The 18,533-nt window shown below is 39.2% G+C and overlaps 1 protein-coding gene across 3 annotated transcripts in view; it reads left to right on the forward strand.

The window, feature by feature from the left end:
• The first annotated feature begins 2,550 nt into the window (after nucleotides 1-2,550).
• gnai2b (guanine nucleotide binding protein (G protein), alpha inhibiting activity polypeptide 2b) overlaps nucleotides 2,551-18,533 on the forward strand; it is a 48,925-nt gene continuing 32,942 nt past the window's right edge. The window contains exons 1-2 of one of the 3 annotated variants that reach the window (XM_003448331.4): nucleotides 2,552-3,217; nucleotides 3,379-3,525. In XM_003448331.4, the coding sequence (XP_003448379.1) occupies nucleotides 3,408-3,525 (118 nt within the window). In that variant the 5' untranslated portion in view covers nucleotides 2,552-3,217; nucleotides 3,379-3,407. Of the gene's footprint in view, nucleotides 3,526-18,533 lie in introns of all 3 variants that reach the window. The other 2 variants (XM_025907219.1, XM_005453526.3) reach the window with 2 other exon arrangements.

An 18,533-nucleotide genomic window follows, 5' to 3' on the forward strand; every position in this document is an offset into this window, starting at 1 on the left:
ACCTTGTTTCACGGATGACTGTGAACACTCACTGTTGGACCTCTCTCTTGAACTCGTCTGCACATACTGACAACAATTTGAACCAACATTTTCAAATTTCACTCTGTAAGACCTGTTGCCGCTGATCCAGTTGTTGAGTAATTTGTCATGCATCAGCCTTTTCTCCTTGTTGTCTTTGTTTAAGAATGGATTCTTGTCAGCCAACCTTCTACCGAGACCATTTCTGATGAGTCCCAAAAGGCTGATTCTGTTCATCTGGACAAAGCGTTTTTCAGTGGGAGAAACATTTTGTCACTCATCCAAGTGACATCTCTGAAGAAGTCATTTGGATGAGTGATGAAACGTTCCTCCCACTGAAAAACGCTTTGTCCAGATGAACAGAATCAACCTTTTGGAATTTACTTACCTGGATGATTGAGCATGCATCAAGATATTTCTGATAAGGTTTCGGTGAACACTAACTAGATCAACTGCAGGGCCAGATGCATCTCTCAGGTCCTGTGTCAGGTCTTTGCTAGATTTTTTTCCTATTTCTCAAGGATATGACATTTAAATACTGTTCATTTGCTGTGAAGCAAAACATAAATACCTAAAAAACACTTTTGCATTTGACTGTAGATCTTACCAATATTGGAATCCCCGAACCTCTGTTTTTTAAAGCTGTTCAGGGTGTTTTAAAGACAAGCTTATCATTTTAACCAGTCAGTTTTCCTATGAAACTGTTTGTCATCATGAGCCGTCGCTGCTGACCTCATTATGTCAACATCCTGCTGGTTTTTACTGTAACACATTAAGACTTTTATTTAGACCGGCACAGGTCTGTGCATTTCTGATTGCTCAAGCTAATGTTACGTTTAAGTACTATAGAAATGAACCCAACAGAATATCATCTATATTGACTCAGACTAAAGACATTACAGCAGTACCAAGGGCCCTGCAGTTAAATGGTACATTAGAACTCAGCAATAAAACGTTTGATTTATTTTTTTACAAGAGAAGAAAAGCCAAGACTGGTTAAATGGCTGTAATAAGCCTACTGTGAGCCGGTATAGTTCAAAATTATTTATTATTTTTAAATGTCCCATTCCTTTATTGTGCTGTGAAAATATGGTCAAAATAAAGAGTGTGTCTCTCACGTCAAATAAATATAGGTAGCCATGTTTTTCACTCTTAGAAGATTAGAATACTTCAAATTATAGAAGTGGAAGTGATTATTTTATCTTAAATTGTATTTGATTTTATATTGGAACTGTCTGTTTTAACATTGTGTATCTGACAAGGTAATCAGCAACACAGGGGCACCACAAGGGACTGTCCTCTCCCCCTTCCTCTTCACCGTATACACCACAGACTTAGGCCACTGCACAGAGACCTGCCATCTTCAGAAGTTTTCTGATGACTCTGCGGTGGTTGGATGCATCAGCAGGGATGATGAGACAGAGTACTGGGCTGTGGTCGACTCCTTTGTCACGTGGTGTGAGCAGAATAATGTGCAGCTCACCGTGGCAAAGACCAAGGAATTGATTGTGGACTTCAGGAAGACCAGGAAACACTTGACCCCTGTTTAAATCCAAGGGGTCAATGTTGACATTGTGTATGACTATAAATATCTCGGAGTATACATAGACAACAAACTGGACTGGGCTAAAAACCCCACAGCACTTTACAGGAAGGGCCAGAGTCGTCTCTATTTTTTGAGGCGGCTGAGGTCCTTCAACATCTGTCGGACAATGCTCAGGATTTTCTACGAGTCTGTTGTGGCCAGTGCAATACTCTATGCTGTTGCATGCTGGGGGAGCAGACTGAGGGTTGCTGATGCTAACAGACTCAATAAACTGATCCGCAAGCCCAGCAATGTTGTGGGGATGGAGCTGGACTCTCTTAAGGTGGTGTTGGAGAGGCGAATGTCCAAGATAAAGACAATGTTGGATAATTCCTCCCACCTACCTACTCCATGACATGCTGGCTAGCCACAGGAGCACGTTCAGTGAGAGACTGAGATTACCAAAAAGCACCACTGAACGACACAGGAAATCATTCCTGCCTGTGGTCATCTCCCTGTACAACTCATCCACCTAACACACTGTATACAGCAATAGCTACACCCTTTTTGCACATGCTCTTCATTCTTATTCAGATATTTATTAGTAAGTGACTTATATGTATGTATATATTGTATATATTGTGCTTTTTCTTACTTCTTGTATTGTCTGTTTTTGTTACTGTTTGTACTGGAGCACTGTAACCCACAGAATTTCCCCTAGGGATCAATAAAGTATTCTGATTTTAAATGTGATTGATTATTTCAGCGGTAATATAATTTGATTCTTTATGTTTTGTTTTGGAAAACAGCTTGTGTCCAACCTCAGGCAGTGCACTATGCACATAATCTGTAACTTCTATATGAAGTTTGTTCGCTGCAATGCCTTTAAGTCTTTAACGAGCAGATAAACTCTATAACTATGTACGTCCATTGGATGGCGCTGCACGTCAGCTATTCTAGCGGCCTCATTAGGTGCCAAGGTATTTCATAAACATGTGACGCAAAGACTCATTAGCCATTTTAACAGCACTCCGTGCATCCTTGACCGGAGAGGGGCCCCTGCGTATCGCAGTCGGTCAGTGAGAAGAGGGCGGACTGCTGTCCTTCATTTTATTTGTCATGCTAGAGTCTGCATCCGCGGGAAATGCAGAGGAATGAGGCTGGCACAGCGCCTACTGCGGTCTGCACATCACACTCCTAAAATCACGCCTCGCTGGTTTGCACAGTAATTGGTTTCGCTCACACGAGCTACAGCGGAGAGTTCACCTGATTTAACAGGGCTATCGCGACAAGTTGCTCGAGTGACGTCGCTGCGACTGGTTGACAACTTACAATTGTCCCACGATTACCTGAGGTTTTTCGCGCGAGCCTAAATACGCACAGAAAGAGACTGCAGCACTGTCGCCACCACCGAGGGACGCGCTGCTTACCAGGCCAAGACTAAGTGAGCCAGTCTACCGTGGAGCTGAGAGCACGGGCATTTCAGTCTGTGGATGGATGCAAGACATAGGGATTTGATAGATTCGACATGGACCACATAAAAATCTGAGGTTTAGTGTAACAAACAAAAAACCCAACAACAACAAAACAAAACAGAGCAAATGTTCTGAATTCATTTGCCTCCCTTTTGAGCTTCTTGTAGACCAGAAGAGCGGGACCACAGACTTCTTGCAGGTGGATAAGCTGACTTTGTTTGCAAGTGGAAGAGGCTGTTTTTTTTCTAGAAGGCAGTGCTGGAAGCAAAGCTGTTCCATTGTTATTCCTGGCATCGGCCGACGCACTAAAACCATCAGCACTCTGAAATTCATATTGTTTTTTTCTTTTTTTTGCGCAAGCGGTCGGTGCGCCCCTGCGTTTGGATCCAATGGGTTGTACGGTGAGCGCCGAGGATAAAGCTGCTGCGGAGAGGTCAAAGATGATTGACAAAAACCTCCGAGAGGACGGGGAGAAGGCAGCCAGAGAAGTGAAATTGCTTTTATTAGGTAGGTTACATCTGGAGTTGACTCCTCAGGAAACTGAAAGGAGTGTTTCTTACTCCAGAAATGATCGTGTGACTTTGTCTGTACATAATACTCCGAAAACTCATAAAACCATAAATATTACAAACTACTACAAATGCGACAAAGTTAAACCTCACTATATCTAAGGCAGGGCACTATACACATAATCTTAGCTACAGCATAGAAAAGGAGCCATTTCAGTGCTCATCTGTCTACAGTCATGTTGTGTATTATTAATTAGCCTACACAAGTGCCCACACTATATACTTGGAGATAAGTCAGATATCCTCATGTCAACATGCTGCACAGCTTCTTAGAGGATTGAGCTGGCATTTTTCCCAGAAAGCTTAATTCAATATATTAAACCTGTGGGCATTCACAGGATTACACTTCAGCTCTACTCTTATATTCACATTAATCTCTCTCAAAGGGATACAGGAAAAAAAATGCCAATTTAATAGGTGGCAACAGCGGAGCAACAGTTTATATCAAACAAATTCTGCATCTTGAAGGCACCATCTCCTTTCCTCCTTCTGCATTTCCATCCTGTGTGCACACAAAGTCGCATACATATGCAAACAGGAAATACATCCTCCCACTCATTACCGCATTCTCACTTCCCTTCTTAACAGTCTCAGCTGTTTAAGTTTGACTCGATCGTGCTTCTGATTGGTCTGTCAGCTCCTTCGAAAGGGATCGTGTTTAATGTCAAGACAAGAGTTTGTGTGAATGCCAGTAGAAGTGGGCATTTTCTACAGGCTTATTTGCCTGTCATGATCGCAAGCTTACCAGCAATCTCCCTCCTTACTCCAACTCTGTTTTCAGAACATATGGAAAGATTTGCAAATCATATGGTCGATGTAAAAACATAATAACCAAAAAGATGATAAGTGAAAAAATACCTGCAGGCCCCTCTCTCAGTTAATTCGGTTAACTGGCAATTAGTAATTTAGCTTGGTCTAAAAGGAGCATTTGAGGAATGGTTGGGGTGCACCACTCTATGAAAGACTGCATGGGTAAATAGTTAAATGATTTAGAGATTTGGGAGATTTCATCATCTGCAGAACTATTAAGGCATCGAAATGTTCATCGAATCTGTAGAAATGTTGGCACACACTTCTTCTTGCTTATTTTATAAAGACAATGTCAAATCACTTTCTGCATGTATTCCTGCAGCATTGCTCCATGATAAGAGTCTGGGTGGTGAACAAGTGGCAACTGAATTGGCAACAGCTAGTGCCAACAACTGCATTTCATCTAGTAGCCACTTAAGGCTGTCTCGAAAAGTCAATAAATGAGCAACTTTAAAGCACAAGCATATTAATATACATATATATATATAAATGTATATATATATATATATATATATACATACACACATATATATATATATATTATACATAATATTACCTCTATGGATAGTTTGGATGTTTAGAACAACTCTGGTCATGCACACATATTTCAACTAAAATAAAACTGTTTTTTCCTTCTCACATGCATTCACCCCATTTCTTAGAAGAAAAATAAAATATAAATAAAAAATTGTATCAAAGCTTAATGCAAATTACTGCTTTCTCTTTTTAACTTTTTAGTTAAAATGTCTTTGCCATCAAATAAGGTGTTTAACTACCTGACCTAAGTGAAGCTCCTAAAAGCAAACTATAACATTTTTCACTTCTTTCATTGCACCTACGTGACAGATGCTCATAGGAAAAACACTGAAAGGCTGTGAGATCTCTTTCTGTTTCCCCTGCACAGATTTTGGTTATAACATGTGTTTTGTCTATTAAGTGACCATTTTTCAGAAACATTTTTTACTCTCCATGTTTGGTGGACACTTATCTTTGACCTAATGGAATGGGAATGTGTTGTAATCTCAGTGCATCTTTGTGAGCTGGATGGATATGCTTACGTGCTGTACAGCCTTGCTTTTATGGATATTTAAGCTGATGTTGGGCAATTTACTTTAGCAATCACCATGAAACATTGTATTGTTTTTCTTGGCCTTCATGCATTATACTGCAGGTTGTGGTGTGTTTCCAGGCAAACACAACTCTGCAGCACTCTTTGTATATGATTTCTTCTTGGTTAGGATCTCTTGCACTAAATCCAAAGTATTTTCAAACAGTGGATGATGATCTCCTTCAAGGGATGAGCTTTCCACATTCTACTGTGTCAGACGTTTTTTTTTTTTTATATTTGTCTGTTATCTGTTGTATATCTGACTTTTAATGTAGTGTTACTCCTCCAGACTACACTCAGGAAACTTCAAATGCGCAGTGCAGGGAATAGCTGTGATCGGCACATGAAGGCTCGTCGTCAGGCTGATTTTTAGGAGTACTTAGTACTCAGTACTTAGTTTGATTTGTGTTGTGCTGGTGGAACATGCATTTTTGTTACTGGTTTAATTGCATTCATTTAATAGTGGGAAGCCAAAATTGTGAACAAGATTAAGATTTGATAGAATGTGCAGGCCTGTTTTGTTTGCAGGGGTGATTAAAAAAGAAAAACAACCCAAAAACTCGTCCATCTGGATTCTGAAGTTGGGGGAGCGGTCACTTGGATAGACAGATGTCTTGATGCAGGCAGCTGGTGTCTTCAAGGCCTTACCTCTGGTAATTGGACTCACTGAACTGGACCTCTCTGCCGCTTGCGTAGACGTTTGTGCTTCAGTTTTGGTGAAATACTAGTGTTATATTAGTCTTTGCTAAGCACAGGCGTAGGTAGCTGATGCACCCTTATGGTTTACGGATGTAGCTTGCTAACCAAGGTTCCTGAAATTAGCTGATAACTTAGTAATGCAACCTGTCCTCCAAATATGGTATCTTCTGTCAAAAGACAGGAGTGTTTTCTGTGTCAAGAGCAGCTCTTGAATGCCACAGATCCTCTCATTAAATACAAACATCTGCTCTTAATCTAGACACGTTCTACTTTCTAAAAACACTTCTTTTGCTTAAACTTATCGTATCTTGATGATTTTTTTCTTCAGTCTGTTGTAAATTGATGACTGGCTTCACCTTGTCTGACATCTCAAGGAAGCCATTTGCAGACTTCTCTTTGCTCAGTGATATTTATATATATCTTTGAATCTTTGTGTCTAATACCAATGTGAGGTTGTAAGAGGACAGTTGACTGGCAGAGTAAAATTGACAGCAGCTAGTTGAGCGTCATTTAAAAGTACAAGTACATTGCTTGGAGCTTACAGCATTTTGAATTTCATTTGCCTTCTTTGGTTTCAGAGTCCCGTGCTGTGCTTTTCCTAATAAGAAAAGTCAAACTGTCTGCTGTAAAAAGGGCATATATTTATTATACACAGTTTAGCAAACATTATGTAACATAGTTTGTTTTTCATGAAAATCAAAATAATTCATAGAAACAGATGCAAACAAGCGGCCAGAAGGTCTAAGAGGGTATTTTTAACAAGGTCATTCATTGTTTACAGACAGGATGGATAAAAAAATGTTTAAAAAAATGCATTGCCTTTCAGTAGAAGTTATTTATCATTCTATCCACTGGCCAATATAATGTTGCATTGCAAAAGTTAATAAAAAAAAAAGTAAATATAAGTTATGGAAGTTTTTATTTCATTTCAAAAACCACATACTTGGGACACCAGTTTTTTTTATAATTGGGACTTGCTGTACATTTCCTGTTTTATTATCTACTTTGTCTTGCTTTATTATAACAACCATAACAATTTATTTATTTTATGACAAGAAAGTTTGACAGACTGGTGTAAATTCGTTCAGTATTTATGCTATTCAGCATGAGTTTTAGCTTTTTTCATCCTTATGAATGGCTATCCATACCTTTTATCCTCTTAATTGTAACAGTTTGAGTGCCATTATATTTTAAGATAAGAAATACTTTCATCCTACACTTGGGAAATTAATTTGTCACAGCACCTGAATAATTATAATAATAATATCAATTAACCAACAATAGTAAAATAGCAGTAATAATAGTAAATGTAGTGATAATAGTAGTCATGCTAGTAATCTTAGCATCATTGTAATGCAGTATATCAAAATATTATGAATAAAACGTATATGTACCGGTCCCATCTAACTACTGGCTAATAACCTGTGCACCGCCTGGATTGATTATAAGAAAGCCTTTGACTCAATGCCCCACACGTGGATCCTGGAATGCCGGGAACTATACAAGATCAGCAGGATGCTAACAACACTAGAGGCCACGTTCAAGCCAATAGCGTAAGTCACCATCAAGTGCGTGATTTACCGAGGAGATCCTCTGTCCCCACTGCTCTTCTGCATAGGCCAAACTCCCGCAGTAAAATCAAAAGACTGTGGTATGGAGCAATGAACATCAATATATAACATGAATGAGTATAAAAAATAAACAAAGAAACACTGAATTTTAAAAGAATAAATGCTAAAATTAACTAGCTGAGGACCCCTTTATAGACACACGGAGTATTGTATTACAGAGAGTGATTAGAGGAGGTATGAAAGATTTTCTATTCCTGTACTTGTGGCAGTCTATTAGAGACGGAAGGACTGCTTCTGCCTGCCCATTAAGTGGTGCAGAGGGTGTTCAGGATTATCCATGATGGATAACAGTTTGTTCAGCGACCTCCTCTCTACCATAGCTTCATAAAGAAAATGGAAAAATCACAAAGCAGGCCGTCCTAGTCAGTTTATTCAGTCTTATGGTGCCACCAGCTCCATCGCCGCTCCACCAGCAAACCATAGCAAAGTACACTCCGTTCACCACAACTGTAGTGCTAGAAAGTCTCCATCATTTTGCTGCAGACATTGAAGGATATCAGATTCCTTAGGAAATAGAGCCTGCCCATCCCATTCTCGTATACGGCCTGTGTGTTGTTCTTCCACTCCAGTTTGTTGTCAGTGTGGATGCTCAGGTATTTTTACTCTTCCAACACATTAACATTTTTTTCCTAGGATAGACGTGGACCTCTTCCTTTTGAAGGCGATCACCATCTCTCTCTTCTTATTTACATTCAGAACAAAATCATTCCGACGCCACAAAATCATCCACTAGTGTTCTGTACTCCTCCTGCCCATCACTTATACATCTAACCACTGCAAAGTATTTCTGTAAGTGCCGTGACACTGACTTGTACTGAAGGCCTGAGGTGTACAAGCGAACAGGAATAGAGACAGAACAGTCCCCTGTGGAGCTCCTGTACTGCACATCACCAAATCAGACAGACCAGTGCCCAGCCTCATATACTGTGGCATATCTGTCAGCCAGGCAGTAATCCATGAGATGGTGGACGTGTTTTTGGACGTTTGCCCTTTCTCTTAGTGCCACTGGCTGGATTGTGCTTCTCACAATATGAAGTATCTTCTTCTTAAAGTATCTTCTTGGTCCCATTTGTCCATAGACTGGTTTTCCTGGCTTAAGCATAACAGATAGAAGAATTGATGATCAGATTGATGTGTTTTAGTAAGTAAACAACACCTTTGGCCTTTCAACAGCATAAATATTTTACAAGGTGTCCAGAGGAATTATGTCACACAGATTTTGATAAAAGCACAGGGGGCTGTGTTTGGGACTATTTCTTTGTTAGCTGAGTGGCTTCCCGCTGTCAGGGGCTTGAGGGAATTTCTTCAAATGGCACAAATGTGGCTGCAACTATGTTTTGTGAGATACCTTAACTCAAAATTTCACGTGCTAGTTATTACACAGTTATATGCAAATGTCTGATAAGATTTTTTTTTGCACCTAAAATTTCATAAAAGAAGTTTGGATTGACCTTGAGAAGCTCATTGTAGTTTTCAAGATTAAGGCAACAAAATGAAACACACACTTTGTTGGCTTTAGAGATCTTAGCATGTGAATTTTGTAACGTTAGGCAAGACAGCATCAACATGGGTGATATTTAGAAGGGTGAATTTCTTTTAACAAACACTACTAAACCCTTTTAATCAATGTCCCTTTTGTGGATGCTGAGTGAAGGTTTTTTTTTTTCATCGTGAGATCAGGTTTTTTGAGCAGCATTCCTTGTTTGTTACCTCCTGATTTGACAAGGAATCCTCAGTTGACCATATAATCACTGTTTTGTAATTCTACACAGCCACACTTGTATTTATCGTCTGTCTTGATATCAGTTCCTCAGGATGTCAGCAACATCACTAAGTTAAAATAATAAAAATATTCTTGAGTGGCAATTTACTGAAAGCACTGAGAACATGCAGGAGCTTACTGCTTTTTGATTTCTTGACTGAGCGCATATTGCAGTAAACTTAATGGTTGCATTTGTCCAATTTGTGTTTAGAAAAAAAATCATCTTCTTTTGGCAAAGAGAAGATGAGTCACTTGATAGAAATCACTGAAGCATGAAGGAGTGAGTACCAAACTGTCTGGGGAACGGGGCAGCTGTTCTTTTGCAAAACGAGTATCTTAATTCCAACAATACTGTTCATGAAATAAAATTCCCAACCAACTAAACAGTTATGTACACTCACCTGACACTTTTCTAGATACACCTTGCTAGTACCAGGTTGGACTCACTTTAGCTTTAGTGCTTTGTGGCATAAATTTAACAGTGTTGGAAACGTTCCTCAGAGATTTTGATCCATAGTGACATGATAGCATCACTCAGTTGCTGCAGATTTGTTGGCGACCCATTTTAGTACAGTACTCACTCTCATGTTCAAGAAACCAGTTTGAAACAATTTAAGCTTTTGTGACATGGTATGTTGGCCTGGTGGAAGTAGTTATCAGAAGATAGGTGCATTGTACTGTAATGGTCAGCAAAAATTCTCATGTAGGCTGTCCTGACATTTGACACCACCGCGACTTTTTCTATTTTGCTTTGCTTTTCTATTGTTGGGTTTTAGTGACCTGCGCAAACTGTAACCTCAGTTTCCTGAGAGAGTGGCACCTCGTGCAGTGTGTACTGCTGTAGCTCATCTGCTTCAAGATGTGACGTATTGTGCAGTCAGAGATGCTGTTTTGCATGCGTTGGTTGTAGCGAGTGTGAAAATCCTAGTAGATCAGCAGTTTCTGTTCTCAGATCAGCCAGTCTGGCACAAACAGCCATGTTGCATTCAAACTCCCATGTTTCAAAACACAACTAACAAATGTCCTTTTGCTTGATGGCCTGAGAATGATCCGTAAAGTAAAAAGCTTAAAAGACTATAAAGTCCATAGAAAACTCTTCTCATATCAGTTTTCATGGTTTTAAGATAGCCAGGGGTAAGAAAACACTGATTTCACCATGTTGCACCATGCCCTCTCTGTATTGAGTAAGTAGATGGAATGTCTTTATATGAGCAGGAACTGGGAACAAAAACCAATGTTACATAAATGTATAAGGCGGCTTCTCGTGAAGTAAAGGTCATCACTTCATCACATGTATACCCCTTCGAATTGTCATTTCAATCCTGATAAACACTGAAACATTTCTCTTATATCTCTTATCAGAAATGTTATGTAGAGTTGGCTTCATGTATTTTTAACTATTTAAAGCTATTTAAAAGAATTTCCAATACTTGAAAATGGTAAACAATTTATTTCCATGACTTTTCAAAGTAATTTTGAGAGTAACTGATTTGCCTCTGTAGACTGAGGGTGAAAATCCAAAGTTAAATAAAGGCAGACATGCACCCATTGCTGCTGGTAAAATATTGTAACACATCTGAAATGCTATTAAAATGATTAGTGTCCAAGTTAAACTGAAACTGTAAACGGACAAGAGACTGTGAGAAGATTTTGAAAAATGAGAAGGACACATCATCACCATCAGAAACTACACTGTTATTAGTCATTAGTGATTTATGAGCGCTGACTTTAATATGCAAGATACTCCCCACTCTAATAGGCACATTCTGTTTCCCTATTTTCACCCAAAAATGTGAGACTATTTTTAACCGTCATTGTTCCCTTGAACCTCGTTGAAATCAGAACCCACTGCAGCTTATCTCTAATTCCCTCCCTCAGGAGACAGTAATAATAGTTCTTCACAGACATTACTCACTTCTCATGATGGAGAGAATAGCTCAGGGTGAGGCTGCCCATCCAGAGATGACAACTTCACAATTACACACATGTTCAAAGAATATACTTAGTACTGTTAGTCATGTCTCTGACGAACACCACTAAGTCCTCATTAAATCCCCGCGAGTTTACTGTATGTGCTGATCTAGCAAGAAATGAATCCTTCCTACAGTCACGCTTAGGATGCAGTTTTTACTTTGATGTAGATTTTGCACCAGGCAGTGATTATTGGTGAGTTTTTCTGCTTAAAGAAAACAAAAAAAAATCCACATTTTTAGAAATGTAATATACTGTATTAGGTTTTTAGTTTAATTTTTTAAATGCTATTTATTTATGTATGTATTTAGTAGTGACCTGACAGTTTTTTTGTGCTCAGAAGTACAAATGTATTTTCAACAAGCAAATAGTTTTTCTTAATGAGGCTGTTTCGCTCCGAGTCACGATGAGCAGTCGAACAGCAGATCTTCCAGATTTCATGTATGTGCGTGCTTGATTTTGGGCCTGTGAATGAGATAATGTCTGAGACAGTTCATCCATGTGTCTGCTTTGCTTGATAAAGTGAGAAGCGTGTTGTGGCTGTTTCCTGAGGCAGGATGGTGGTTTATGACACCCTGTAAGAGTGTTAAATTCGGTATCTGTGGGAGTGAGCATACCACTCATATTCAGACCAGTGTGTTTATCACAGTTGTCAACTGCCCAAATCTGACGTCCGTCTCCTGAAGACTTTCATTCTTATATGTATTCTGCAAGTCAGAGATTTGTGGACTTTATAGTATAAGTTAATAATAAAAAAAAGTTAACTAATCAAGGCATTAGTGTGGAATAAAGCCATTCCCAGTGGCATGTTTGTTTGTTTTTAAGCAGTTATTGCCTCCTTATTTAGGGCCCCTTCTGCCTGCTCCAGCATTTACTAAGTAAAGGGTCAGTGAACCTCCTGCCAATATCATGAATATCTTTCTCTCCTTGTTTACTTAAAAGCTGACTAAGTTTACTTAAATCCATCTTAGTGACTATAAGGTAGCTGAACTTGAATCCAAGCAGATAAATGCCCAGCTTTCACATATGATAACCTTATAAATGTATAAAGCTGAGTTACAGCATAGACTACACATACGAGCAACAACAAAAACCCACAGCAGGGGACAAGCAGAGATACAGCTGGAAGGCCAGAGAATAAAGGTAGGTTTTGCGCCTACACTTAAAGCAGGGATGAAGAGAGTACTTATTATTTCAAGTGGTAACTATTTCCACAAATGAGGTGCGGCAACTGCAAAGGCTCTGTCATTTTATTTTCTGTGGCCTTGGGATATGTAAGAAAGCTTTGCCAGCAGATCAGACCTAAAGGGGTGAATGTAAGCAAATGAGGTTGATGATCAAATTTGGAGCCTGCCCATTAAAAGCTTTAAAAACAGTTGATAAAGTCATAACTGAATTCTAAAATGGACAGGGAACAAAATGCAGAGAGGCCAAGACTGGGACAGTGTGTTCATATTATGATAATATCTAAGCCTTACAAGATGTTTGGCTTTATTCGATAGCTAATTGCTAACTTGCCTACCATGGTGGTGGGAATAGGATTTGGTGCTGGATTCACCAAACAGAACACCCACAGGAAAAAGGATTTTATTAGCCGTGCAGTGTTTTGAGCACAGGGCTGTTGCTCAGCCTGAGAAAATGCTTGAAATGTTAAATAGCTATTTAAATCTTTATATGGTGGTGCTCATCCACACTGCACGGTACATAAAATTAAAAGCCACCACAATTATTTTGATGATTCTTTGAAATAGCAGACATGCTTATTAAGTGAGAGAGGTGGATAAACTGAAGTGTGATTATATACTAGACCACTATAGTACAATTTTGTGGCAGAGTAAAAAAGCACAATTTCCTGTCCAACATTATTTGTCAGTTATCCCACAGAACAAGTACTGTACAACCCTAGAAATGATGTTTTCTCTGAAATGCATTTAGAGTTCTCCAACATTTTAGCGGGCTGAGTTGCAGTCTGCTTGCTATGTGATTTCTACAATAAATTCCTCCATAATACCACAGTTCCTGTTATTGTTGATGTTGTTCCAAAAGTGACAACTCCACTTAATTTTATTATAGCGGTAATTCCCTGCATTATAATGAAAGCTGTTAGTAATCTTTTTTAACCACGCATGTAAGTTCGTGGCTTAGCGTGGAAGATGAATATGGTTTGGAAAAGCAGAATTTAGAGCAAAGCTGTCGTTTTCAGTTAAAGAAAATCTCTCTTTTGTGGCTCATTTTGAAACGAGCTCACAATTTGTGTAGTATCTGCAGAGGTGGATACATCTTAAATTCTCCACGGTTTCCACTAATAATGCTGGATTTAAGGAGGAGAATGAATTAAGGTAGAATCCTTGACCCTTAGTGTTTTTTACAAAATGTTCTACATTTTCTATTGCCAGTATTGGATAAATCTATCTGGTGACTTTGTGATACCTGTGGTTGATACCCAGCAAACACTGTAAAGTTGTAATGAATGAATGTTTTAAAGAAGAGCTACATTAATTTAACCTACATTTTTATCACAGCACACAAATAAAAAATTTGAAGGACATTATCAGTCTTCATCTTCTATTTGGTGCAGATGACACAGCAGATCCTTGCCCATATTTCATTTTTCAATCACATTTCTATTTTCAGCCCCATCCATAATTTAGGTAACTTCTTTTATCGCTTTCACTCCTCATCTTTTCATATTACACTCATCCCCTCTCATACAGTAGTGTAAGAGCGCAAACATGCCTCAGCAAGCAGCAAAGCCTGGCGGAATGACCAGAAATCATCAATATCAATTCTGTCTATATCATCTTACACTAGACTCCAGAGACAGTTTATTTAGGTGGTGCTGCATGCAACGTGGAAGGACCTTGACCTTTTGCAAGAACACTTAAAAAGCTTAAGTTAGAGACAGCGAAGGAGATAAAGGATGGGAGATAGAAATAATGTAGACAGTTGAGGTCAAGAATACTCGAAAAACAAGGGTTTGCAATCACGACATGAAGGAAGTGCTGTCACATGGGAAAAAAGGGGAAACCTGAATTAAAATATTAAAAGTTCTCTTTTATAATTCAGACTGAGAAGATCCATTAGTCATCGTACAAATTGTGCGCCACAACATCTTTATTTTATTTAATTTTGGCCACTGATCTGTAGTCTACACTGAAAGAAAATATTGAATCTTACACAGCTGCTTATCACAGAGACCCAAAATGTAAGACGTCTTCAGATTGTTGTGAGTGAATCCCGTGATTGTTTTGCATTTTTCCTTAATAACCACTGAAAGGTCTGACGTAACTGAAGGTAATTATATTAAACTTTACTATAAAAATCATATTTTGGGTAATATAGTTGTATACTAACTTTATTGATATGACTCTAAGTATGCCTTATGCCCCTGCAGTGCTTGGGAAACAGGGCCTCTGCAGATCTTTTAAATTGGTTTTCCCCCTGGAGATGATTTTCTGCTCCACCTCTAAATAGGTGAGAAAGTAATCACTGTTGGAAAAGGTGTAAGAGCACTTTAAAGGGCACTGAGCCACATGAAATATAACTGTGATCAGATTTAACTTATGAAATGCAGTCATCAGCAAAGGAAAGTAACACATCAGTCGAAGACTCCTGAATGTGCAAGATTCGATCATTAAGTCAGATTCCTTTATTTTGCAGATGTAGTAGACTCAGATGAGACACACTGATTATAAACTGTTAGACAGATGCAGTGTACATGAGCCAACTTTGTTACCAAGGCCTCAGTTCCAAGCGTCCCCACTAGAAGATAAGCCAACATTGACAGCAATGACATTGAGGTGACAGTGCAACAATACAGTATAAAAGCCATAAGAGTGGAGTGTGAGAGACAATTCTGTGTTTCAGAGCTACAGCTGAGATATGTTGATCATCACTGTGTCCGTAACTCACAAATGTCCAACCTACATAGACAGTGACAGACACGACAGGCAGCTAGAACATATATGCAGTAAAACGGTTAATAAACAATACCTGTGCAGTTCACATGTGGCAGTGACTCACATTGGGTAGCACTGTAACAATATCTAGCATAAAAAGTAGCAAAAAAATGAAAATGTAAGATCAATATAGAGATTTTCAACAAAAGGCTGCCATTGCACATATGATTTTTTTAATCTTTGTGACGTCTCAAAGCAACCATATGTATAAGTGACAATATGAGTTTCAGTATCTTGTCCAAGGTCACTAGGAGAGCTGGGGGTCAGACCACTGACATTCTGAGCAGTGGATAACACACTCTTACTACACAGCCTCAAGCCTTGAGACAGAAATTATGGAAAGATATGGAACATGAGTAAAAAAAAGGGGGCTCTAAAGAATTTAATTAAAATTCTAATTAAAAATTTTGAATATTGAACAACAGCAAAATATGCCTGCATGCATTTTTATTAAAGAATATAGTCAGAGTGTGTAAGCTCTTCACAGATAACCATTTCACTAGCTGCTGTAGGGCTTAGGACTCTACCAATTGGAGGGCATCAACTCTGTAGCTTTCGTGTACAAAATGTCCTCTCAGCGGTCTAAATTTAATACCTTCAGTAATATTTACAATCAGTGGGCCTGATGTAGAGTCCATCAAGTTAAAGCTCTATATCAAAGTTCACTCATCGATCTCTCTGCCAGCTGATTCCTGGAATAGCCATCAGAAACCATCCCCATATTCATTCATATAAATGTTGATGCCAGAGCACTGACACGGAGAGACTTAAAGAATCCGGAATAGAAATCCACAGGAGACTGAATGCCAGAGATTGTTGTTGTTTGACACATGTTCTGCTTGTACCCCAGTCAGCTGTCTGGGTCACCTGTGGCGTGTCCAGCGGGGTGGCCTGGGGGGGCACAGGCCACCCCCCAACCAGACTGGCCACCCCAGGTGCCACCCCAAAGCCAAAACAATAAAATCCAATGAAATATCAAATGTACGATTATGTTTTCACAGTGAAGCTCACATATCCGAGTGTAAGTGAATGCAGCATCGGCTTCTGCGCTATGAGCATCGTGTTAGCAAAGGTAGGAGAGCCAAGCACGAAAGACAGCACCACAGAAAACAGTTTTTCGGCGAAAGATTAACAGTTTAACATAGCTGGACTGGCCATCGAGCATGGCGGAGCTTCCACAGAGGCCAGTGGGTGGATGAGGGAAAGGGGAGGCAGGAGGAGGAGAGACCCGAAGCGGCCGCCGGTCCGAGTGTCAGGTGAACTGAACTTCAGGTAAGAAGTTATGACCTGCAGTCTATCGGAGTCAGATATAAACCAAGTTTAGGTGGAGTTTATTTTCGTTGTGCTGACTTTTTACAGTCAGTTACAATAACTCATACTGCGTACTAGCTAGCATGACGGAGTTTCTATACAGCTGGGTGGGTGCTGTGATGTTACTGATGGTGAACTTTATTTTATTCATAAGGTTAGTTAGTAGAGTTGCCAACGGCTCCTTAAAAATTGAATGGTCCCTCATTCAGAGAAAATATTACAGGTTTTGTATTGAGCTGAGAAGAGACGCAGTTTGTCCTGTACTTAAGCTAGAATGAAAAAGACACAAAGCTGGATGTGTCTTTGCTGCACAGCTGCCTCTTCTTCTCTCATTCTCTCCTTCCCTCTCCTGTTTCTACTTCAATCATGAAACTGATCAATGATCAGCTGATCGGCTTTTCTCTTGTTTGTTTATCTCCCACTTTGTGCCATAAAGAGGAAACCAGCGGATGTTGCTCTGAACAACAGCAGCGCGTTTAAGCTTGATCAGCTGTTGTTAGAATTTATTTAATATTAATTTCTAGTATCAGCTGATGTTTGCTGGAGCCACAGCTGTAAAGCTGCTGGTCATGATGTCAGTTTGGATATGTGGTGAGAGGGAAACATGCAGATGAAACCAGGAGATGTCCTTACTGAATCATCAGAGCTGAACAGGTGATGGAGAAACAAGTTGAGTTGAAGGGAAGTTATGAACTGTTTCTGAGAGACAAATAACACCAGGATCCTTTTCTATGTAGCTGACAGCTGGTAACTGTGCAGGGGCGGGTCTAGCAAAGTTATGCCAGGGGGCCAGAGCATTAACAGGGAAAGGGGGTCACAAAGAAATACTTTTCTTACTTATTCTCATTTAAAATATCTAGCTTTTATTAAACAATTATCTGAATCTTCCAAACAAAGTTTTTATCTGATGTAAAATGTATAGAAATCATACATATACCAACAAGACAGTGTACATCACTGTCACAACAGCGTTTGTTTTCATTCAAAGGTTTTATGGCTTTAATACCTGGTGAGCCGGTCTCTGGTCAAAATTTGTCCCAGTCCAGCCCTGCAGGTTAATACTGGCAGTGTCACCATGCCAGCTGACTGTATTTCATCATCAGCCAGTGTTGTTCTTTATACATCAGTATTACCAAAGTTTACCATAAGGCAGCATAGAAAGTATTTACTTTCTTTCAGGTTTCATTCAAATGTTAGTCTTTTCAGTTGTTTCCCCACTTTTTTCCTGTTTCAAAATCAAACACCAGTTTGTAAGAAGATTATCTTCTTTTTTTAATAGGCAGATAAAGTTTTGCATTGGCTAATTTGCCAATTGTATCTTAAAAATGTTTGTATTTTAATATTCAAAAATGTTTTTGCCCAAAACATATGTGCTCTATATGTCAGTAAAGATACTATGCAAATATTGCTGTCCTTGAATGCTGAGTAAACACTGACAAAGCACTGATTGTATCTCTTGTACTTCATCAACGCAGTATCTAAAAACTTTGCACCGTAGTGGTTAAAACCTCATTCTAATAAGAGTCAAAAGCAAATTCAGTTATTAGGTTTACAGGGTTATTGAATGATGGTTAACTGTTGGTAGAATTTTTTTTTTTTAAACATTATCTGCCAATTACATCTGCCACCCTTCTCCAAATCTGTGCCCCTACCTGGCCCCCCCAACAAAAATTTTCTAGACACGCCACTGTGGGT

This window comes from Oreochromis niloticus, linkage group LG5 (assembly GCF_001858045.2).
Source record: "Oreochromis niloticus isolate F11D_XX linkage group LG5, O_niloticus_UMD_NMBU, whole genome shotgun sequence".
Classification (NCBI taxonomy): domain Eukaryota; kingdom Metazoa; phylum Chordata; class Actinopteri; order Cichliformes; family Cichlidae; genus Oreochromis; species Oreochromis niloticus.